General features: G+C 45.8%; 1 protein-coding gene across 1 annotated transcript in view; it reads right to left on the reverse strand.

Annotated features, from left to right (window-relative positions):
* Positions 1 to 3,435: 3,435 nt before the first annotated feature.
* CNIH2 (cornichon family AMPA receptor auxiliary protein 2) overlaps positions 3,436 to 25,302 on the reverse strand; it is a 54,674-nt gene continuing 32,807 nt past the window's right edge. The window contains exons 3-6 of the mRNA XM_054992563.1: positions 12,429 to 12,476; positions 10,045 to 10,157; positions 5,557 to 5,700; positions 3,436 to 3,463 (exon numbers count right to left, since the gene is read on the reverse strand). Coding sequence (XP_054848538.1) covers positions 3,436 to 3,463; positions 5,557 to 5,700; positions 10,045 to 10,157; positions 12,429 to 12,476 — 333 coding nt within the window. The remainder of the gene's footprint in view (positions 3,464 to 5,556; positions 5,701 to 10,044; positions 10,158 to 12,428; positions 12,477 to 25,302) is intronic.

The raw sequence follows: 25,302 nt of genomic DNA on the forward strand, positions 1-25,302 counted from the left end.
ATGTGAGATATACAGGAGCACAGTCAGAAAAAACTGGCAGTCCCAGTTACTATTATTATTATTAATAACCAAGTTGCCCAGTAACAACAACAACGTTCGATTTATATACCGCCCTTCAGGACAACTTAATGCCCACTCAGAGTGGTTTATAAAGTATGTCATTATTATCCCCACAACAAAACACCCCGTGAGGTTGGTGGGACAGGGAGCCGTGACTAGCCCAAGGTCACCCAGAGGGCTTCAAGTGGAGGAGTGGGGAATCAAACCCGGTTCTCCATATTAGAGTCCTGCGCTCTTAACCACTACACCAAACTGCCAATTAAGCCTTCCCTTTTCATATGGGAAGCAAGGTTGCCGGTTTTTACTGTCCCCCTGCTCATGTGTTTACAGCAGTTCAATCGATAATTTTCTCTCCCAGGCTGTGGAAAGCTTTGCAGATTTATGCTGTACAAGAGCAAGCTGGAATTTTGTTCTTGGTCAGTTGGCCATCCTAGCAGAGGGCAGCGCTCTCTCTTCTCTCCATCCATTTGCCCAGATTAGGAAGTGGAGTCTACAACCACAGTCAAATCATTTTTATTTCCAACATGAGTTCTTTATACAACAGTCCCCTGGGGAGGGGTAAAAATGGGAGCCCATCAGGTTTTTAAAAAAGAGAGCAAGGAAATCAGGGGCAAAAGAATGAACAGTTCTGAGAAGTGAAGGTGAAGGATCCATTCGCTGCCACCAAACTCCCTAAGACTAGACCCTCCTATGAAAAGCCCCTGTCTGTCTCAGTTTTGGCACTCGCACCAGAATGGATTCAGACAACCAAAGTTCCTCTTATGAGCAATGACTTGTGCAGTCACCAAGAAAAAACAAACAGAAGCAGGTTGTCAGAGCTTATTGCGAAAATTTGATCTACTGCCCCAGAAAACGTTGTCACATTTATTACCAGCTCCTGAGCTTCTTAGCTATCGATCATACTTCTCTCCACCCTGTGAAAAGTTATACCTGCTGATGGCTGCAAATCAACTTGATATTTAAAGTGAGGGAGCTAGCTGAGCGGTGCTTTCTTACTTTCCTGGTCAGTTGGCGACTCAAGCCCCAGAATTTTATGTTCAGTGCTTTATATCAGACCAATGCCTCTGTGTATAAGCGGAGTACTTTAACCTGCATAAAGCCTTCTTTCTTCTCCCACCCACAAATATATATCTGAGATTCGAATCAAGGTGGAGTGTGGCATCTCCATTTTGAGTAACGGCACTGAAAGTGCTAACATACAATGGCTCTGTGACGACTGATATTTTTTTCTTGGTAGGGCTGAGGGGAGGAGAGAGAAAAAAAGACAGAAAGTATAATTCTCTTCAATTAATCCACCCGAAGTCTAAGTTTTAGAGGTAGGATTACCACATTCGGGCCCCAAAGCAGAGAAAGTTAGGCGTGATGAAATCTTACTCATTTAAATATTTATTCAATAGAACTTAAGCATGATTTAACTTTCTGTGGATTGGGGGCCTTGGCATTTTTATTTTTGGTAAAAACACAGTTCTAAGGAATCTTATATGCAGGGCCCTTTGGTTAAAGATATTATTAAAAACATATTTAGATCTATAATCCCTTTGGGACAAACTAAGACTTTAATTCAGATTTAAAAAAGCAAATTGATTTTTGATTCAAGATGTCATGCTGGCAGTTCACTTAGATGGCTTTGAGAAAAGATGAGACAAATTCATGAAGGAGGGAAGAGCTCTGTCCATGACCAAGGCATAATGACTAAATGGAACTTCCCAGTTCAGAAGCAGTCTACCCCCCAGTACCATATGTTGGGGACAGCAGAAAACATACAGCTATTGTTTTAATGTCTTGTGACCTTCTAGGAGGTATCAGACAGGGTTTCCAGGTGCTTGCTGGTGGTGGGCAAACTCCCAGGGGTTTGCCACCTTGCCTGCCAACCCGCCAATGGTCCGTGGGAAGTGGCAAGCTTCTGGAAGTGGGCAGGGTGTGCTCCCGGGCGGTGCGGAGCGCTCCCATGGGCTGCTGTGCAGCGCAACAGCGCTCCACAGTGGCCTGATCTGGGCCCGAATCAGCCCCAATCCGGACCCGGATCGCCCCCAATTCGGCCCCCTGTGGAGCACAGGAGTGCTCCCAGGGCAACAGGTAGCCTGCATAATGATATCACTTCCTGAAAGTGACATCATCACGCATTCTGGGAGCGTTCACGCCCTTTGTGCACACGCAAGGAAGCATTTAAGATAAATCCCAGGCCAACAACTTCCTGCCTGAGGGGTAAGGGGACCTGGCAACCCTACGAGCTATCATTTACACAGAGCTGAACTAGATGAATTTTTACCCTAATCCAAGAAGCAATTCTTAATATTCTTATTTTGAATTGACTGATGTTTGGGCTTTTGTTTATAAATAAATGTAGTAACCCCAACTCCTACAAAAAGAGACAAGACCAAATCTTCTTGCCTCTCCCTCCTGCCCGAAATGGGGTTTTGCAGAAAGCTAGGCCTCGGCGTTGCCATGACAACACAGTGCCTCCATCACTTCCCAGCTCTGCATCTCTCTCTCCATCTACCACCATTCAGCAACTCAATACAAAAAAAAGAATCATTTCCTATGATTTCTTTTTGAGGAAGGGAAGATAGGTAACTTTTCTAACCCTCCCCCCATGTCCTTCCCCCCCCCCCAGCCTTTATGCCTCTTACAAAATGGCCGCCCTCCCCCAAATTAAGGTTCTTTTTCATGGCCTTTTAAAAAAAAGAATGGGCTAGGACAGGGAATATCACTATACTTACAAAAAGGGCCAGCTGTATCCTGAGGACTACCCCAGTGGGGCAAGGGGTAGGGAAAGGGAAGGATGTTGTGGGGGGAGCGCTGTGCAGGCCCTGCTCCCCAGATTAAAAAAAAAAAAAACAGCACAGGAGAAGAAGAAAAGATCCCTTCCTGTCAGCAATGTGTTCCCCTTGAAACTGAAAGTAAGTATGTTGGAGAAAACCTAGCTCCCCTCCCCTGTTATACCCCACAGACCCCCCCTCAATACTCTGTACCCCACATCCCATCACTCAATTCCCACTGCAGCCCTCCCCTCCCACAATGAGTTCTTTGCAAGGAATGCAACCAGGATGTCTGTCGGCGGAGAATAGGCACTGTTTCTTCACCATATACAGAACCGGTGGACCCTGTTCTTGGGGCTGGAACGGAGGGGAAAGGGGAGTGGTACGGCAGCCCCTGTCCGAGATGAGGCAGCAGAATATTGGTGTCCAAGGCAGCCAGAAAAGGAAAGTCTTGCAACATTATTGGCGTCAGACACAGGGGCTTAGGCCGTTTGTGGGTCCATCCCCCCCTCGGCCACAGTCTTTGCATGTAATTTCATTGTCCAGGTGGGGCGGGTCCCTCAGAGGAGCGTTGGGACCGGCTTCGGGATCCCCCCTGCCCCTTCAGTGGGCTCTGTTAGAAACTCACCAATGTATAAACCATACTGGAAGGCAGGAAAGAGACAGGAGAAAGAAAAAAAAGTTACTCCATAACCAGAGTGAATTCCTAACAACAGGGACAGAAAAAGAATTAGGTTTATACCTGAGACCTGCTGGCAACAACATTGAGTTTAATCAACAAGAGTTTACAAATGACACCTACCAAGGGTTTGACCACATGTGATGCAGCAGACCCATAGCTGGGTCTCCAGATGCATATTTTAGTTGCAAAAAGCAGTTGGGAAGGGGACCTCCCCCCTAGAAGATGCTTGAAGTCTTGGGAGGGAAGAAAGATGGACATTTACTGGGCATCTATCATTTTCTCTTCATGGGGAAAGGGAAGAGTTAACCTCCCTCCTTTGTAGGGTTCCCAGGTCTCTGCACCCTCCCAGTGGGATGTGGGGGACCTGGGACTTACTGGCTGGAGTGTCCTCTTGTGAGCGCTTTGTGCACCTGTGCTCCTGGAGAGGCACAATGATGTCACTTCCAGGAAATGACATCATCACACCACGCACAAGCATGCTCCTGAACTTTGCGCAGGGCTCATTCTGGGTCGTTTGGGGGCAAAATTGGCCCCAACTAAGTGCAGGAGCACACCCACGGCCAGCGCGATAATGTCACTTTAGGATGTCACACCAGTGCGCCCTTTCCTGAGTTGCCTGCCAGTGGCAGGTGATCACTGGAGGGTTTGCTACCTTCCACTGATTGGAAGTGATTGGCGGGCAACCGGCAAACCCCTTGGGAGATTGCCTGCCACCGGCAGGGAACTAATAAGCCTGCTCCCTTCCCGAGTAGCTCAACCCTGACTCCATCTGGGTATCAAATCCACGATTCCTGGTCTCCTGTGTAGTTTCACCCTGGATCGTTGGGAATATTTTATAATCCCCAGGGAGTTACCTTAAGCTGTCAGCAGGTAATCCATTGAACCACTCTTACGATGGGAATTGGGGATTATAGAGCAGAAAAATACACACTTTATACGTTAACACCAGGTTCATGAAGAGTCACTCAACTCACTTGGCTGTGGTGAAAAGCATTTGTTTCTAAACAGGCAAGTCTTTATATATTTGGAAGAGATTTGATTCTCACTCCCACCCTTCACAGGTTGTATACGTGGGCTACTTTTTGGTAGTCTAGTAAATGTTGTATTCCCTGACCTGGGCAGCCGAGGTTAGCCTGATCTCAGAAGCTAAGCAGGGTCCTGGTTGGTACTTAGATGGGAGATGTCAGGGTGGCCCCTGCCGTACTTTGGGGGGCTTGGGGGGGTGCACTGTCGGGCTGCAGACCTGATCTCCTGTGCCCTGCTTTAAGAGTGCTATTGACTGCTACATGTCAGAGAGGCTGTGAGAAGGAATGTTATCAGTGGGAATGTTATCAACGTTACCAGGGAGACGTGGCCAGCTGGTCGAAGAAGACTGGGAGGCCTAGCCAAAACAACAACTTTGTTTACTTTCACTTTACCTTCTTTAGCTAATTAGATGGGAACTTAGAACTTAGCTTAGAGCGTAACTAAGGGGAGAATAGAATGAGTTGGGCTTGAAGAGTTTAATGCTTAGCAGGGGGAGGGAACGGTTATTCCTGTCAATGAAATGTCTACTGTACTGAGCTCTTCGATTATCAATACATCTTTAACTCATGCATCCTTGGATTCGTGCAGTGACGTTACTTGAGATCTAAGCTGGTAGTGTCTGACAGAAGCCCACCAAGGAAGTCCAGGGTTGCTTTACAGAGTCTGGTAATGGTAAACACCTCTGAATGTCTCTTGCCTTGAAAACCCTATGGGGTCACCGCAAGTCAGCTACAACTTGATAGCAAAAAAGTAAACAAAAGCACACATACAAAAAAGTAAACAAAAGCACACATGCTTGCAGAGCTGGTATAATATGCATGCACCTCCATAACCGTGTAGGGGAAATGCCGTTTCTCAGGAATGGCTGCTTTAGCCGTGGGACATGCATTGCAAAAACATGGGTTTTTGCCCTCATCTGCTGAAAAGACCAAAAGCCATCCCATCGCTCAACATGAACGCAGCTACAGGCAGACCCCAGCACTGGTAGCAACTGTGTCAAATGGAACTAGACACTCTGGTATGACTCACCTGTACAGGTAATAGAAGAATGACAACAGGTAAAAGGCCAGTTTGCACCAGGACTCTTTCTGGCAGTAGTTTAAGATGTCAGCATTCATGATTGACACAGCATCATACATTACTTCTGAACCATCTGCTGGACGGTGGAAGTACCTGGAGAAAAGGAAGGCGAAGACAGCTGAGTAGAGCCTTTAAAGAAGGGGAAACCAGGGCCATATAGCTTGGAATGTCCATTCCTGGTCTCTTCCCTATAATACTTTTATCTTGATTTTAAAAGAAGGCTGCAACTAATAGTTGATTCATTGGCTTGATTTAATTTAAAACAATTTGAAAACAGGTGTCTTGATTAGCTACCGGAACACACTGTTGAAGAAACATTCATTTATTTTTAAGGTGATTCCTTACAAAAACTGGGTCGCAAGTGCCCTTTTTAAAGAGGCATTCCCTGGTCTTCCTCACATAGGAGAGAATGCCTCTTCCAACATGGAGCCTGCTACAGCATATCCATTAATCATTAAAAGAAACCTACAAGTGTAAGCTTTTTTCTGTTTTAGTCATAATTGAAAAGAAGAAGGTACCATTAACTTGCAATCATCTCATGGTAACTCCATATATGAGGAATTCCAGGCAAGGAATGAGTAGAGGTGGTTTGCTACAATAAATTGACTGTAATTCATCTGATTAATCAGCTTAGATTTCTTTAGTCTCTAGTGTCTTTGCTTACAACCTTTTAAGGAAGAACTTGCAGGCTAGGTTTTACCTGATGGCTCAGTTACGAGTAGATTCAGTTCTAACAAAGTGCAAAGACATGTGGGCGATTGGCTGACAAACACCATTTTAAATCAAGTAGCAAATTAAGTGATGTATTATGTATTAGACTAACAGTTTAAGTTTTTGCACTGACTTGCAACAGTCTTGTCCCTCAAACTGCTGGATAGGGGGCCTGGGTGGATCATCAACGTGAGCCCGGAACCCCAAAGTTAACAATGATTTCAACAGAAAAGAGCAAGAATCCAGTAGCACCTATAAGACTAACAAAATTTGTGGTAGGGTATGAGCTTTCATGAGTCACAGCTCACTTCTTCAGTATCTGAAGAAATTGTGGTAGGGTATGAACTTTCGTGAGTCACAGCTCACTTCTCCAGTATCGGAAGAATTGGTGGTAGGGTATGAGCTTTCATGAGTCACAGTTCATTTCTTCAGTATCTGAAGAAGTGAGCTGTGACTCACGAAAGCTATTGGTGCTATTGGACTCTTGCTCTTTTCTACTGCTACAGACTAATACAGCTACCCATACTGATTTCAACATCAGGGGCAACTCCAAGTGGTGAGATTATTCCTGCCATTAAGAGTAATGTTCTCAGGACATCCATAGACAATGCAGAATTTTCTCCATCCTTGGACAGACTCCCCAGGTAGGAACAAACAGACTTGACATTTTTTTAAAAAAGAAAACCATCACTATCACCCCGAAGCTGCCTAAGGAGTACTGCAAATGCTCACTGCCCTCTAAGAAGTACTATTGAGGGCAGTTGACAATCAGTTGGGGGATGAGAATGAGGAATAGTATGGAAGGATGAAGAAAATTGACCTACCCAAACCCATAATTGCATACAGCAAATCTGAGGAGATATAGGCTGATTCCGCACACGTTGGATAATGCACTTCCAATCCTCTTTATAGATCATTTGGAACAGATTTTTTCATGTGCGGAACAAAAAATCCACCTCAAACGATTGATAAAGTGCATTGAAAGTGCATTATCCAACGTGTGCGGAATTAGCCTTGGTTTAGAAAAGAACTCCCCTATAGTTCATCTTCTCTCTGCATCGTGTTACAATAGAATACGGATAGATAACTTCTGCAAGCAAAGGACACTCTCCTCCCCTCTTTAAGTTCTTGCTAGCACCAGTTTCCAAGACTGCTCCTTCAAACCTACAGAGATATACAGGAATAGACTATAACCTAACTATCCTAACGGGCTAGTCCCAATGCGGAGAACGTAATGATCCTTTCAAGCTATTTTATTTATTTATATTTTGTTTGCAAGCAGGTCACATTTTGCAGCGAATGCAGTAAGAGTCCTCATTTTGGGATTTTGCTTTTTTTCAGAAGGCGTCAGCTGAGGTTCCATTCAGCACCCAGATTCCCTCTAATTTGGGATGTATACCACATGCTCTCTGGAGAATGCAACACTGAGGTTGCAGTCTTAAACACACATCTTACAGAGCAGGTCCCAGTCAGAGAGAGAGAATTCTGAGTAAATCTGTTTAGGATTACTCTGTTAGTTAACTAAGCAGTTAAGATTAATGGACTCAAAATCTATTAAATTCGGTACCTCTATTTAATCCTAACCAGGCAACAGAGCTTTTAAAACATTGATTATAATATGATATATAATTTTAATATAAATACTTACGAAGACTGGAAGCAGAAATAATTTTAGAAAAGGGATTCCTTTTGAGCAGGGTTTTTTTTCAGCTGGAATGCAGTGGAACAGAGTTCCGGAGCCTCTTGAAAACGGTCGCATGGCTGGTGGCCCCGCCCCCTGATCTCCAGAGGGGAGGTTAGATTGCCCTCTGTGCAGCAGCGTGGAGGGCAATCTAAACTCCCCTCTGTCTGGAGATCAGGGGGCGGGGGCCACCAGCCATGTGACCATTTTCTCCAAGGGCAACCCACTGCATTCCACCACCTCTTTTCCCAGAAAAAAGCCCTTCTTTTGAGAGACAGATAGGGAGCAGACCTCTTCCAAGATGGTGGAGCATTAGGTAGCTTGTGTATTACACAAGGCGCCATCTTAGAAGTGGCATTTCTAGGTTTGCCTCCTCAGTCTGCCACGGGATCTTGCTGCCTAACCTATCTCACAGGTCACTTCTAGAATGTATCTGAAGAAGTGATACAGCTAGAATTCTTGCTGTATATGAAGAAGTGAGCTGTGACTTACGAAAGCTCATACCCTACCACAAATTTTGTTAGTCGTATAGGTGCTACTGGACTCTTGCAAGATTTCCAGCGTATAAGCTTTCAAGAGTCAAAGCTCCTTTCCTTTCTAACAAAGGGAGCTCTGACTCTCAAAAGCTTATATTCTGGAAATCTTGTTGGTCTTCAAGGTTCTACTGGACTCACATCATGCTGTTCAGGTAGGGTTGCCAGCCTCCAGGTAGTGGCTGGAGATCTCCCGGAATTACAACTGGTCTCCAGGCCACAGAGATCAGTTCACCTGGAGAAAATGGCAACTTTGGGGGGTGGACTCTATGGAATTATGCCATGCCAGGGTCCTTTCCCTACCCAAGCCCCACTTTCTCCAGGTTTCACCCCTCAGATCTCCAGGAATTTCCCAACTTGGAGCTGGCAACCCTATGTTCAGGTGATAACAAAGATTCTGTGCCTGACACCCTGAAATTCCTGTCGGAGGTAGACAGCGCTAAGATAAATGGATCAGTAAACTGGTCTATGGCCAAATTAACTTCTTATATACGTAACAGACCAATCTCAGAATTTCAGGAAAAATTGAAAGACTTTTTTGACTACATAGCAGAAAATTAAGAAAAATCAAGAATAGCTATTATATTAAAGTAGACTGTAAAATTAACATTTTAAAACTTTGATTATAAATGTAGAGTGTATGTAAGTAAGGGGATGGAGAGGAGAAATACTTTTGTAGTAGAACAGGCTGTTATATAGTCTGTTTTTATTGTTTTTGTGTATTGTTATATATCTTGCTTATATTATTTTATCCATTGTTTATTGTCTTTGTTGTTTAATGTTTTTCTTTACTTTCAAATAAAAATTTAAATTTTTAAAAAAGAAAACACAAAAGGGAGTGAAAAACAACAACTCTGCAAACCAAGGGTAACCAAGGAAGTTGGAACAACAGAAATAAATATATATCAAACCTTTGAAAATAACTAAAAATATAAATTAAAAACACCAGTATAAAATTTAATAGAAATACACAGATTAGATTAAAAGCATCACATGGTTGTATATATACATACTAAAACCTTGTATACACATAAAATAAAATCCTTAATATACAGATATAATAGTACAACTAGTAGCCACATGTATAAAACCAATAAAACCAGTTGTGTTTTGGCCAAAGGGCCTTTCTCAGTGGTACATAAATATCAAAGGCAGCACCCCATCAATAAACTGCATAAATAAAACATACCTGACCTAGCACATACTGAACGTTGGGATGAAATTAAAATAACGTGGAGTGAGTTGAATAGAATTCGACTCCAGAGAAGCATGAAAAGAAGTCAGGGCACTGATACATAAGAGTTCTGCCTCCTTTGCCCGTAAATCTTACAGCCAGGTCAAGAATGTAAAATTCAAGATGGAGTGCTGGATACCGAACAAAGATGAAATAGAAATGAATTCTCCCCTGCTGCTCTGGTATAGAATTCTAAGATCTGCAATCTCCAGTCTCGGTGTCACTGTGTCGAAAGCTTTCTGAGACAGATTAGGCGGGGTTAAGTGTTCGAATCTCACCTCCACAAGTGGTAGAAAAGCAGGGGAATGTTAAGCCCCAAAGTCACCCATTCGGCTGCGCAGAGAAACATCAAACAGAAGAGGCCGTGGATGGAATATTCCGGAACCACGAGCTGTGAGAGAAACGTGGCAATTAATGTCCCGCTGGCACGGTTAAGAACTGCCACAGCCAGGGAAAGGAGGGTGGGCGGATTATCTCTATGCATTATAGGCATAACTAGATACATTACATTCTCCTCATATGCTTCTCCCAGCGATGGTGTTAAACTGGTTCCTGTCAGCCAGATGTGCACTTGGACACCTGGGCTGAGAACTTAATTCCAAGGCATGCACAGGTGTGTTTTGGATTGGCGCCACAGCCATGTGGAGTGAAGATGCTTAAAGTCTTCCTTCCCACAACATGAACTGGCCGGGGGGGGTCACTATGGGCCTTTTTTCTCCTGTTGGGAACAATAATAAATAATAACGTTCGATTTATATACTGCCCTTCAGGACAACTTAATGCCCACTCAAAGTGGTTTACAAAGTGTGTTATTATTATCCCCACCTCAAAACACCCTGTGAGGTGGATAGGGCTGAGAGAGCTCTGAGAGAGCGGTAACTGACCCAAGGTCACCCATCTGGCTTCAAGCAGAGGAGTGGGGAATCAAACCCAGCTCTCCAGGTTAGAGTCCCGCACTCTTAACTACTACACCAAACTGGCTCTCGTGTTGTTTAATGTCAGTCCTAGATCAGAGCCTCCAGATTAGAGTCCCACGCTCTTAACCACTACACCAACTGGCTCTCAAATAGCAGCTCCCTAGAGCCATTTCACCCTAGCCTGGATAGCCTCGGCAAGCCCAATCTCATCAGATTTCAGAGGCTAAGCAGGGTCGGTCTTGGTTAGTAATTGGATAGACCTCCAAAAAAAAAAAAAAGTTACGGTTGCAGAGGCAGACAATGACAAACCACCTCTGTTAGTGTCTTGCCTTGAAAACTCCAGCAGGGGTTGCCATAAGTCAGTTATGACTTGACGGCACTTTCTACCAACACAGCCATTTCAGATGAGGAAAGTGGTGTGTGGGGCAGTAGCATGCCACGGTCCCAATCCAAGCCAGGCCCCTGTGCACTCAGGAATTAAGTTTCAAGCATGAACTCACAGACCACATCCAGACAACAGGACTGGAGAGAACACGCAGATGGGTGTGGCAGTATGAGTACAGTGTAACGTATAGCTAGGCCCTTAAATTCCCTTAAGAAATTTTCACTCCTCAAAGAAACCTGAGAACTGTAGTTCTGTGGGAAATGACACATGAGCAACCTTTACGAGAGAATTCTCGGCATCCTCAGCAAACTAAAATTTGCAAATTCTTGGGGGGAAACTGTGAGAAGTTAGACGAAACCCCAGTGAAAAATCACAGTATAGATCAGGGGTGGCCAAACTTGCTTAATGTAAGAGCCACACAGAATAAACATCAGATGTTTGAGAGCCGCAAGACATGATTCACTGAAGTGACTTCAGATGAAGAGGCGGGTTTGGGGGAGTATCCTGAAAGTGACATTACAGGAAGGGGTGGGGTTTTGGTGCAGTATGCTGGAAGTGACATCATTGGAAGGGGTGGAGCTTGGGAAGAGCCATCACCTGACCTTTGACTTGGAAGTGACATCACAAAAGTCCCCACAACATTTTTATTAAAAATATGAAAGTCATGGAAAGAAGGAAGGAAGGAAAAGGGAAGGAAAGACAGAAAAAAAGAAGGAAAGGGAGGGAGAGAAAGACATGGAAAGAAAGAAGGAAAGGGAGGGAAATAAACTAAACTAAACTATATGGCCACAGTGATAGAGACCTCTGGGAGCCATACAATATGTTTAAAAGAGCCACATGTGGCTCCCGAACCGCAGTTTGGCCACCCCTGGTATAGATCTACCTTAACAAAATTTCCTATGTAGATCTACCCATTCGTTCTTGCTCAGGTTCTGTCTATGATCCGATTCTTACATTTGAGCATGGCTTTGCTGCTACTTTGCAATCCCAACCCACACTTCTCCCATCTATTGTAAAAATATAGAAACTTGTCTGGAATATGCACCCGAGGATAATTTGCAGGATAAAGGAGATTTCTGGCTTTCCCACCAGTGTTTTTTGGGGACAGCCCTGATTTAAGCTTAAATTTCATATCGGGCCGGGACTCGCTCGACAAGTCAATGTCAGCCAAGCTCTGTTTTCCCACCTTGTAAGAGTGGGTTGTCAGTGATCTAACTGTTGTCGCAAGACAAATTATCTGCCTTGCAGAAATAGGTTGGGCTTCTAAAGAGACATCAGTCATAACAAAAAGAGTATTTGAGAAGAGAAGGTCAGGTAAGGGAAAGAGCCATCGGGGGAACAGGCAGACGAAAGCACTCACCTTTCTCAAGAGGCAGCAAATACGTTCGATGTTTTTCAACCTCTCCCTCTGCGTAAAAATAAATTAATAAAACAAGCTGAGTCAAATTGGGAAAAAAAGGTGGGAAGGATGGAGGGGGGGGAACTGGGTCTTGTGTTTGCACAGATGTAATCAAATGTCAATAACTGTAACGGGACTGCCTCCCTCCCTATGTCCCTCCATGGCAGCTTCGCTCATCTGAACAGGGTCTCTTGCAGGTGCCAGCCTGCACATGGGTGAAATCAACAGCAGCCCATACACGGGCTTTCTCTGTGGTGGCCCCGACCCAGTGGAACGGCCTGCCTGAGGAGGTCAGGAGAGCCCCCACCCTCCTGGCTTCCCGCAAACAATGCAAAACAGAATTGTTCAAAAAGGCTTTTATATTGTAGGTAGGGGCTCTTAGATGCTTCACTAATGAGCTAGGGACCATAGACTTCACCATTATGTTGCCTTGCATATTATCTGTTGCTTTAAATAGGTACTCCTATATACTACCTGTGCTTCATGTTATAATACTGCCCTTCAGGATGACTTAACATCCACTCAGAGCAGTTTACAAAGTATGTCATTATTATCCCCACAACAAAACACCCTGTGAGGTGGGTGGGGCTGAGAGAGCTCTGAGAGAGCTGTGACTGACCCAAGGTCACCCAGCTGGCTTCAAGCAAAGGAGTGGGGAATCAAACCCGGCTCTTCAGATTAGAGTCCCGCACTCTTAACAACTACACCAAACTGGCTCTCATGTTGTTTAATGTCAGTCCTAGAACTGATTATGTTCTGTTTCAGCAATTCTTCAACCCCGTATTGGATCCTTGCTAATGCTATGTCTTTGTAAACTTGTATTCATTTACCCTATGACATGGTTTATGGAAACGTTCTTGACGCTGTATGGAAATGCCTGCCCTTGTCCTTGCTACTGATTGTACTAATCTCACACTATGTAATCTGCCTTGAGTATCAGTGAGAAAGGTGGACTATAAATGACATAAATAAAATAAATTAAATAATAAATTAAAAATAGAAACGAGGAAGAAAAATTGCTTTTCTCTCCATGGTTGTCAGTGTCAATGAAGTCCTTATCCCCCACACCGAGACCTCACAGGCTCAACTGAACTTATGCAAAGCAGATGCTCTACCACTGAGTCACGTTCCCTCCCAAAGCCGGTTGTCTACGAGCATCGTCTTTACACACCCTCCTCTTCTACATCATATTGACTTTTTAAAAAATCTGGACAAAACCACATTACAGATTACAAACTTTTAAAATAAAAGTTCAATGTCGCAACAGCATTCAAAAGCCAGAATGCAATACACCAGTGTGGTGTAGTGGTTAAGAGTGTTGGATTAGGATGTGGGAAACTCAGGTTCAAATCCCCGCTCTGCCACGGAAGCTCGCTGAGTGACTTTGGACTAGTCACTCTCTCACAGACTAACCTACCACATAAGGTTGTTGTTAGGATAAAATGGAGGAGCGGGAAAGGATGAAGGCTGCTTGGTCCCGATTGGGAAGAAAGGCAGGGTATAAATGAAGAAAAAATAATTTAAAAATAGAGCCCACTGAAAAAAATCTTAATAAAGTAACACTGGCTGTTACATATCCTTACAGGGACTGCCCACTCACAGAATGCTGGTGACGTCTCCGTTTTCAAAATGGTTGCAGGCTGTTTGTATTGCGTTTTTTCGGCATCTTTTCGGGGACTGCGGAAAGTGCATTCCCAGAAAAGGCGCCAAAAAACCAGCAGCCAAAACAGCCTGCAACTGTTTTGAAAATGGAGACGTCTGGAGTCAAGGGGGAAAGCTGCCAGCGTTTGGTGAGTGGGCCATCCCTTTAAGGACGTGTGGAAACGGCTACTATTTCCACCTAGCATGGGAAGGATATTAAAGTTGGCATCGGCAGAAGTTTGGAGAGATCCACTCGGGTGCCACGATGGCACTCCATCTGGTTGCCACCCACCTTCCTCTTGAAGCGAGCACTTTGGGGCAGAGAATGATTCATCTGTTTGGATATATTGGTAAAACATCCGATAGTCCTGTGGATGGCACCTAAAAATACTGCGATGATCATTTTCTCGCTAAAGCGAAGGCGGTTGCCAGAATCCTAACCCCACTGTTGTGGTACCCAGATTGACACTCGAACCTGACCAAGAAACAGGATAAGGCGATACAAGGCACTTCACACATTATGAAGCCTTTGCGTCCTTCATGTGTCACATTGATAGATGTTGAGAGTTATGTGCTTGGGAATTTGGAGCTTAAGTTTTCCCCCTGCACCATTTTCCCGCCCTAAAACAGCACAGGGCCATTTCATGTCAGGAGAAAAGGTGTATCATTTTATTCATTTATATCTCATCTTTTCTCCCAATGGGAAACCAAAGCAGTTCCTCTACTTTATCCTTACAACCATGTGAGGTAGGTTATGCGGAATGTGTGCGATCGGGCCATGCTCACCCAGCAAGCTTCCATGGCAGAGTGAGGAAACGTAAGCTCCCTCTCCCAGCATGTTGTATCCGAACCCAAATATCCCCTCCCTCAAACCTGGGAAAGAAATCTGGTCTCTATCCTGATGGGCTCCCGTTGAGTCCTACGGAACGAACAACAGACTAAACCCTATTGGGGAATGGGCTGTTTCCACTAACCAAGCATTCACTTTTTCAGGAACAGGATTAAGCCCTCGGTTCAGCAGTGTCTCACATTCTTTTGTTTCCTCCAAGGAATAAGAAAGGTCTGGGCTTGTGCTGGTGCCAGCGTTGTTGCCGGGGGGAGGGGGGGGTCTGCCGCCGAGACTGACTACAACTGATAGGAACAGTCACCTCACACAACTGCCGTGGACAAAATAAAGATGGCAGCCTCGTTTGGGTGAGGACTCAACAACAATCCCAACCAGACTGTTCAAACTGCTTTTCGTGCACTTGCTCAAGACCGAGGCAAAGCAGTTACACAATCACAGAGGAGGCGCCTTTTCTTGCCGTGATCTAAGTTGAACGTCCCAAGTAGTCATTTGCTCCACAGCAGGAAGGACAATTACATATCCCACAGCTTATTTCAAGTGAAAATAAATACCTCGGGAGAGCCAATCATAGCTCTCTCATTTCGTTTGTCCACTGGCAATCATTACAACAACCCTGCAAGGTAGGTCTACAGCCCAGTAAAGTAGGTCGTTCCTGTATTTTGCACATGAGGCTAGAGAGCCATCTAATGAGACCACTTTTGGGAGTCTGAGGCAGAGGTAAAATTAAAACCTACCTGGTTCACAGCTCAGCCCCAAAGCTGTACCAGCATGTCCCACCCCCCCTTGTGTTACTTCATAAAGAGCCATGCAAATTGATGATCTTATTCAAACCAGGCAATCACTTGGCAATTACCTGAGTAAATCTACAAAATCATGGAACCCCTAAGAAGAGGTTGACCAGCATAAATAAAAATTCCCTTAAAATCAAAGTGGAGAAGCACAGGAAAAGACACCTTAAAGAATAACAAATTATCATATCAGAAGCATCTTTGGACCTGAGCCCACTTCATCAGATGGATGAAGTGTGTTGTCAGTTTGCAGATATATACACACAACATACAGGCATGCAAAGAGGGGGGGGGACTCTAAGCAGTAAAATCAAAAGGCAATGAAATGCGAGAAGCGCTGCTTGGGACATTTCCATGCAAAGCTCAAACTTATACAAGAGAAGCCAGTCCAAACAACAATTGGTGAGAAGACAATCTTTGTTAACAGGGGAGGAGAACTCCGGTCTTGATTGAGTCCTAAATGAATATACTACCAATACTTGCCGGTAAGAGCCTTGCAGCATCTTAAAAGATGAATGGGCAAATTCCGGCAGAAGCTTTTGTGGGGTATATAGCCCATTTGGTCAGGTGCATGAAACGTTTCAGTTTGCACACATCTGTCTGTCTGTCTGTCCATCTGTGGGGGTGGGGGATTAATAGTGGCCAAAAGGCCAAAAAGTACGAGAGATTCAGCTTGGGACGTATGGATGGTTGCAAAGCTCAAATGTATCCAGGACAAGCAGAACCATTACTCAACAGGAGAACAGCAGGATTTTAGTCCAGTGGCATCTTAGAAACCAACAAGATTTTAAACCAACAAGATTTTCAGGGTATAAGCTTTTGAAATGCTGAAGAAGGGAGCTCTGACTCAAAAGCTTAACACTGAAAATGTCGTTCGTTGGTCTCTAAGGTGCCACTGGACTCAGATCCTGCTGTTACAAGCAATCTTGTTATTTGAAGAAGGGAGCTGTAACTCCCGAAAGCTTACGCCCTGAAAATCTCGTTGGCCTCTAAGGTGCCACTGGACTCAAATCGCGCTGCTCTACTGCAGGCCAACATAGCTACCCACCTAAAACCATTCTCAACAGCAGCAGACAAGCCCTTCTAGGCTATAAGAGAACATGGCTGGGACCAGTCATTTATCAACCCCACAATCTCAGTGGGCTGAGAGATGTGAAACTAAGCTTTAGACAGGAAACAAGTAAGGCACCCCTAAATCTGGGCACCAGCAAGCAACCCCAACCAGATACAGCTTAAGGAGCCAGGCACGTCAGCTGGCTGTCTCAAAGACAAGATGCCATGTAATCCGCCAGGCGCTTGGGGAATACATCTGCCGGGGAACAGGGGGGGATAATGAACTGCTCAAAATCGTATTTATCCAGCACGCTCCCTTATCGGGTTTGCAGACTTTAATCCGGAAATGGTATTTTCAACTAATTGGTGGTAATTATTTCGTAAGCCCTAGCCAACACCCTTCAAATCCTAACCTGTATCGTCTGAAAAGGTCTGTGCTGCGGCTCTACAAACACCAGCCCACACACCATTCTGTCTCCCCAGACCTGAAGAAATGCACCTTTCCTACAACTCCAAAGCAGCAGCTGTGTTTCTAAGGAGAGCTCTCGAACGCACGTCCTTGGCCATAGCAAAAATACGTGGGACGAGACCAAACCTATGAAGGTGCCCTATGCTGTAGACACACCGGCTGATTCCGCACACGTTGGATAATGCACTTTCAATGCACTTTAGCTATTGTTTGGAAGTGCATTTTTTGTTTCACACTTGAAAAATTCAGTTCCAAATGATCTCTAAAGAGGATTGGAAGTGCATTATCCAACGTGTGCGGAATCAGCTTCTATTGATCTACTGAGCCCAGTACTATCTTTGGTGAATGGCAGTGACTTTTTTGGCCTCTCAAACAGAGGAAGATCTTTCCCGATGCAGGAAATGCCAGAGATTGGAACCTTGAACATTCTGCTGTCAATTTTTTACCCCAATAGTCCAGATTGATAGCACCCGAGTTAAACCCATAATTTGCCACCAGGGTGTAGTGATTCGAGTGCCAGATTAGGATCTGGCAGGTTTGAACCGCACGCTGCCATGGAAGCTTGTCGGGTGACCCGGGGCCAGTCCCACATTCTTAGCCTAACCTACCTTACAGGGTTGTTGTGAGGGTAAAATAGAGGCAAGAAGAATGATGTAAGCAGGTTTGGGCCCCTACTAGGGAGAAAAGCAGGGTATAAATGAAGTAAGTAAGCAAAATAGTTTTCCTAGCTTGGGAACTCTCCTGTACCTCGGGCAGATGTTTCGGGACTTACGTAGCTGGAGATGCAGGGATGGAAGTCGCCACCTTTTGCACTGCAAGGAGAGAAATTTACTCTAGAGGAGTGCAGCCACGCCACCTTCTTTAGTAGGGCTGGCAAGGAAAATACATAATAGGTGTGATGCCTCGCACTTGCCTGGGAGACATCCACCCCTGCTTCAAACCATCCAAGTATCCCGATATTCAAGAGGCTGCCGAGAGTGGAGGTCGTATAAAAGGGATTAGAGCAGCAGGAGGAGGATGGGACGGCTGTGAAACCTGTTGGCAAGGCAGAGCTTTTAAAAGGCAAGGCAGCCACCTCCAGGTGGAGGCCTAGCGACTCTGAACCCGGGCTGAGCCCACCCCCCCACCCCACCACGGAACGAAATGCTGCACTCCCTGCCGTTCCAAGGCCAGCCTCTGTCGTCTCGTGTGTGGCTGCAACACAAGGACAGAAATTGAGGTCAAAACTATTTATACTTGCGGGATGAGAACCACCACTTCCCTGGCCTGGCGCCAGCCGTCCCTCTCCATTGTCCTTGAGCACCAGGAGAACCCCGAATTTATCCAACTCTCTCCCTGCAGAGGTTCCGTTACCCTTGAGATGTCCTTAATTTTCCACCCCGTGCTCCATTTGCCCTGGATTTTCCTCCACAACTGTGATGCCTTATCTGTTCCAGATCTTTACGATGCCCGTCGCATTCGAGGCAGAATCATCCGCAGTCCCCACAAACTGTCCTGTCCTTCCTGGGAGGTACATGAGGCTTAGGACAGGCGCCTGAATTCAACAGCGCTCTCGCTTGTAACAGGGCCATGCTAATCACAGGCCTGTGTTGTGCTTCTCTGACTGGGCTACAGTTCTCCAGGGTCCTCCAGCAGAGAGCAGGGAGTTTCCCGCCACCTGCTCCTTCAGATTCTTTAACTGGATACAGCTGGCGCTGATCCGGGGGGACCTTCCGGATCCAAAGAAGGACATCCTGTCGCTGAGCAATGGGCCCACAACTGTGTAACACAGGGGTCTGCAACCTACGGCTCCAGAGCTAAATGTGGTTCAGGACAGAATCACATATGACTCTCTCTCAAAGAAAACGCTTTAAGTTACGGCATAGTGGAGGGGTCAGTGGTATGCTAAAATAACTGGTATGTGGAAGGAATAGCAGCAATTTTTTTTTTTTACGGCTCGAGAGCTTCTTAGAGATGCTTTACGGGAAGGGAAATGATGGAAGCGAACAGTCATGAGTAATCCAACTGTGAACCATGCACAGGGGTTTTTTTTGCCAGTGCAATCAAACCATCGCGCAGGCTGCTCCAGTGCATATTTATGACCCATCCTGTGTGCCACTTCCTCATAAAGGACTCACGACGACCAGTGTTTGGGCTGCGGATGTATTTGGGATTATCAGGCAACGCTGCAATTATCAGTAATGTTCAGCTGGATATTTCCAGTTAGGCAAATGGGATATTTAAAAAAAAACTCTTTAGGGATCTCTTGCTCTGAGTTTTGATACGTGCCAATCAATATAGGAAACGAGATCAAGAAAAGATTAATTGAAGGACTGCTTATTCTGTTCTGTGTCACCTTATAGAGCAGACAGAGACAGGTTGCCGCAGAGTATCTAAATACCCCCCTCCTTCCATCAAGATGGAGCACGATCATAGTACCGTGAAATTTTCCTTCACAGAATTTATTTATTTGCTTCACTTATTCCCTCCCTTTCTCTCTAATGGAGACCAAAGCGGTTTAAATTGTTCTCCTCTCAACCATTCCTCCCCTCGCAACAATCCTATGAGGTAGGTCAGGCTGAGAGTGCGTGGCCGCCCCAGGGTCACCCATCAATAACAACAACAATGATAACTTTGTGCTTATATACCGCTCTTCAGGACAGAGCCAGTTTGATGTAGTGGTTAAGAGCGTTTGCTTCCCCACTCCTCCACTTGAAGCCAGCTGGGTGACCTGGGGTCAGCCACAGCTTCTTGAAGCTCTCTCAGCCCCACCCACCTCACAGGGTGTTTTGTTGTGGGGATAATAATGGCATACTTTGTAAACTGCTCTGAGTGGGCATTAAGTTGTTCTGAAAGGGGGTATATAAATTGAATGTTGTTGTTGTTGTTATCATCATCATCATCATCATCATGATGTAAACACTGTTTATGCACAGAAACTAGAGTTGCCAACTCCAGCCTTGGGAAATTCCTAGTGATTTGGAGATGGTGCCTGAGGAATCGGAGAGGGATTTCACCTAGAATCTATAGTATACCATAGAATTTATCTTCTGAAGTTGCTGTTTTCTCCAGGGGAACTGATTTCTGTAGTCGGAGATCAGCTGTAATTCCAGGAAATCTCCAGGTCCCGTCTGGAGTTTGGCAACCCTAACTAAAACGGGGTTCAGCTCCTGTCTCTGGGATGGGAAAGGGGGACCTTCTGAATCTGAACAGGCTCAGAGGCAACACACCCGGAGTTGAAAGAAGAACGGCTAGTTCATCACATTAATCAAATACATTAATCCCCCAAACTTCCTCCAAGCAGCAGAGGATAGGAAATTATTCTGAAAGGCAATGTTTCTTTTTTTAAAAAACACGGCAAACACAAATGTTTTGTGATCCTCACTCCCCAAACTCTGACTCGACCTTGGTAATCCCAGTTGAAAGCCTAGCATGACTGCAAGATGGAGTGGCCCTGGGTTCAAATCCTACCTCCATCACAGATACCACCCTACCCTTCCCCTAAGGAATGCACATGAGTGCATTCTCTATTCGCACAACAATCCTACCAGGTAGGGATGACCATAGCACACGTGGCACTGTCCAATTTCATCACAATAGTCCTGAAAGGGAGGCTAGGCTAGGCTGAGCAACGACTGGCCCAAGGCCACTCGGAGAATTGCACCGTTCCGCAGAGATTCGAACACAGGACCTCCATTTACGGTGATCGTCAGTTCACTGGGCATGACAGCAACTCAGTCTTGCCTGCCTGCCTGCCTGCCTGCAGCAGCACGTCTGACGTGGCAGAGCGGGGGAGGCAGCCCGGAGCCAGGGAGGGGGCAGCGGCTTCCCCTGCTGCTGCAGAGGGGTGTTGAGCGACACTTTCAGGGCGGGATTTCAAAGGATTCCTGCGGCTGAATGTTCCCGACTCCTGCCATTCCTTTGTGCTCTTTTCGGCAGCTGACGAAAGCCCCCCTTTTATCCCCCAATTGCATCGCAACAGCTTTCAACAACCGGCTCTTCCTCCCTCCCTCCTCCTCTTCCCCTGCAATTTTTGCTCCACTCCTTCCCCTGACAAGGCCGGATTGCAGGAGGAAGAACCCAACGTGGTCCAAAAGTCCTTGGGAGGGGGCTGTGCTCATGACGGCACAGGAGAGAGACGGGGAACTGTTCTGAAAGGCATTTTTTTCTTTTTTAAAAAAACAAACGCTTTGTGACCCTCGCTCCCCAAACTCGGATTCAACCACGATAATTCCAGTTGAAAGCCTAGCACGGCTGCAAGATGGAGTGGCCCTGGGTTCAAATCCTACCTCCATCACAGGTACCACCCTACTCTTCCTCTAAGGAACTCAGGGAAATGCAGGTGGATTGCCCCCTCCTCTATTTTATCTGCACAGCAAGCCTACCGGGCCCAAGGCCAGCCAATGAGCTTGAAAGCCAAGCGAGGATTTGAAACTGGCTTTCTCCAGTGCTACTCCGACCTGGACGGCCCAGGAGAGCCTGATCTCGTCAGATCTCAGAAGCTAAGCAGGGTCGACCTTGGTTAGTAATTGGATGGGAGACCTCCAACGAAGACCAGGCAGGCAATGGCAAACCACCTCTGTTAGTCTCTTGCCATGAAAACCCCGCCAGGGATTGCCATAAGTCAGCTATGACTTGACAGCACTCTCCACCACCACTCTGATACTAAACTCTATGCCACACTGGCATTCACTGGATATTTAACCTCCCAGCTGCAGCCAACACTTAATAATAAAAATAACAATAACTGTGCTCTTCTAGACAGAGCTCTTCTGTGCTCTTCTAGACTCCAAGTGGTGAACAAAGTCAGTGTTATTATTATCTCCACAATACGTCTGGAGAGCTGGGGCTGGGAGGGGTGGTTGACCCAAGGCTGCCTACTGAGCTCATGGCAGTCGTGGGATTCGAACTGGCAGAGTGCTGATTTGCAACCACTTAACCACTAGGCTACAGCAGCTCTTCTAGAATCCTGGCCCACCTTCTAGCGGTGTTGTGAGGCTTATTGCAACTGTATTTGTGGAAGACTTTAGACCCCTGAAACGCCAGTTTGGTGTAGCGGTTAAGAGCAGCAGGACTGTCATCTGGAGAGGCAGGTTTGATTCCCCACTCCTCCGCTTGAAGCCAGCTGGGTGACCTTGGGTCAGTCACAGCTCTCTCAGAGCTCTCTCAGCCTCAGTGTTTTTTTGTGGGGATAATAATGACACACTTTGTAAACCGCTCTGAGTGGGTGTTAAGTCATCCTGAAGGGCAGTATATAAATTTATTATTATTATTATTATTATTATTATTATTATTATTATTAACATAAATACTCTTATTAAGAGCCAGTGGGGCTAGTGGCTACATTACAGGACTAGGACTGGGGAATTCCAGTTCAAATTCCTACTGAAGCGCCGCAGGTGATCTTGGGTCAGTCTCTCTCCCAGTCTAACCTACTTTGCAGTGCTGTTAGAGGGCAAAACGGAAGGAGGGTGGGATAAAAATATTGATTAGGAGGAGATGGTAGTCAGTGTGTGGTAGTGGTTAGAGTGTTGAACTAACATTGGGGAGACCCAGGTTCGAGTCCCACTCTGCCATGGAAGTTCACTGAGTGACCTTGGGCCAGTCACGCACTCTCAGCCTGTCCTAGCTCACAAGGCTGTTGTGAGGATAAAATGAAGGAGAGGAAAACGGTGTTGTAAGCTGCTTTAGATCCCCATTGGGTAGAAAATCAGGGTATAAATATCTAAATCAATAAATACTGTTATTGATATCCATCAGTCTTGTCATCGAGGCGAGAAACCAGAAGAGGACATGGGAGGAAGAAGGCCCCCGGGCCATTTTAGAGGATCACGCGGGCCCTTGTTCACTCCAGCATCCTAAGATCAAATGCTCCCTAACCCCATAACCTAGAGAGTCTGCGTGCTTTTTGCAATTATAGACACTTTCCTGTGCCTTTCACTCGAGGAGGCAGAACCAATTTCCCAAGCAGATGAAATACAAAGTGGGTTCATCCTGGGGAGAGGGAGAGAGAATCCAATGTTTCTTGGATGCAGAATTTGGGTAACCTTTGTACAATAAATTGCTTGGGTTATCTTTTAATTCTTGGTTGTGCTGAAAATCAGCATGGTGTAGAGGTTAGAGCACTGGGGTAAGATCTGGGAGAACCAGGTGTGAATCCTTGCTCTACCATGAAAATTGCTTGGGTGAGTCACACACTAACCTATTTATTACTGCTGAATTGCAACTGATAACGAAGCTCAAGACAATGCAGTCCCCTTGGACTGAATTGAGACATTGACTTCCTGTCTCATTACCAATGCTAATTTCTACACACTCACTACCCCCCTCTGCATACTCCACCTATTCAATCACACCTGCCTTTGGCATTCACCAGCTATCATCATTCGGCTTCTGTAATCACTCCACACTCAAAGATAAAAGGATAGATGGACTCAGGGCTCATTTGGAGGAGGAACGCACAGGAATGCAGTTCCGGCAGTTCCCCAAAGAGGTCACATGACTGGTGGCCCCGCCCACCTGGCTCTCAGCCATTTTGGGCCCATTTCGGCCTGGATTGGGGCCAAAACGGCCCAGATCAGGCCTCTGACAGGTGATGTGTCACTCTCCCACTCAGCCACAGCCCGATCCTGACCATTTTGGGCCCCTTTTCGGCCATTTTCAGTCCCTTTTTGCCATTTTGGACCCAATTTCGGCACTGAATGGCCAGGATTGGGTCCAAAACAGGCAGGACAGGTGATGTCAGGGGGTGTGGCATATGCAAATCAGTTATACTAATGACACACTTCCGGTGATGGCAAAGGGTGTGGCATATGCTAATGAGTTCCTCCAGCTCTTTTTCTACGAAATGACCCCTGGATGGACTCACATTCTAATTGTATCCGAAGAAGTGAACCATGGCTCACGAAAGCTCATACCCTACTACAAATTTTGTTAGTCTTATTGGTGCTACTGGACTCTTGCTCTTTTATATTATTATTTACATCATTCATACCTGCTTTTCTCCCCAACGGCTTACATCATTCTCCTCTCCTCCATTTTATCCTTACAACAACCCTGTTAGGTTGGTTGACCTGAAAATGTGTGGATGGACCAAGAAGCTTCCACAACAGAGTGGGGATTCAAACCTGCCCCTCTCAGACCCTCGTGCGACACCAGCCACTACACCACACTCTCTCTCACGGGATTGTTGTGACGATAAAATGAAGCCACTTTGGGTCTCCTCTGGGGAGAAGTGTGGGGTACAAATAATGTAAGCAATAAACAAATAAAACCTCAAAGCATATGTATCCGTCCTGAAAACTCTATTGCCAACTGCTCAGAAGCGAGACAAGGGAGGGCAGCCAAGGCAGGCAAACAGATTTCAGAAGATGAGCGTGCCTGCAAATGGAGACCGCCAACAAAGTCCTCAAAAGCGAGTAGGGTAGCTAGATACTGACTTTTCAGCTTGTTTAACAGAAGGTCCTCCCCGTAGTACCCCACCAATTTACTAAGTTTTCAGTGCCAGGAGAAAACCTCCTTGTCCGTCCAGGCGTGTATAAGTTGCTGATGAGATCGTCTTGCCTAATTTAGTTACATTGTTCATCTTTTTTTTTGCCCTCCTTTCTATGTTGCTATTTCGGCCTTATGGCGGCTCCGTGGCCTGGCTTCTATCGCGGCCGCTAATTGATTTCAGAACTTATTTTACAGCTGGCTGCTCTTCCGTTTGACTCCAACGCTGCTGCTGGTTGTATAGGCCTTTGTATTTGGTCACACGTATCGTAGGTGCTGGAAGCTGTCTTGAGAACTCTGTTGTAAAGATATCAAAAAACGAAAAAAGCAGCAGGGAGAGGACAGGGGACTGACGCGTCCCTCGTATCTCTAGTTAAAGGCATCTGGGAGTAGGTGAGGCGAAAACCTCTAGCTTAAGCCCCAGAGAACCGCTGCCAATCAGAGTATGCAAGACTTGACTTGGATGCATACAAATCTGGCCCTTGGTCCGTCAGAGTCACTACCACCTACTCAGACTGTAAGAGGCTTTCTAGGGTTTCATGTCTTTCCCCTCACTGATTACCTAAT

This window comes from Eublepharis macularius, chromosome 1, assembly GCF_028583425.1.
Source record: "Eublepharis macularius isolate TG4126 chromosome 1, MPM_Emac_v1.0, whole genome shotgun sequence".
NCBI classification, from domain to species: Eukaryota; Metazoa; Chordata; class Lepidosauria; order Squamata; family Eublepharidae; genus Eublepharis; species Eublepharis macularius.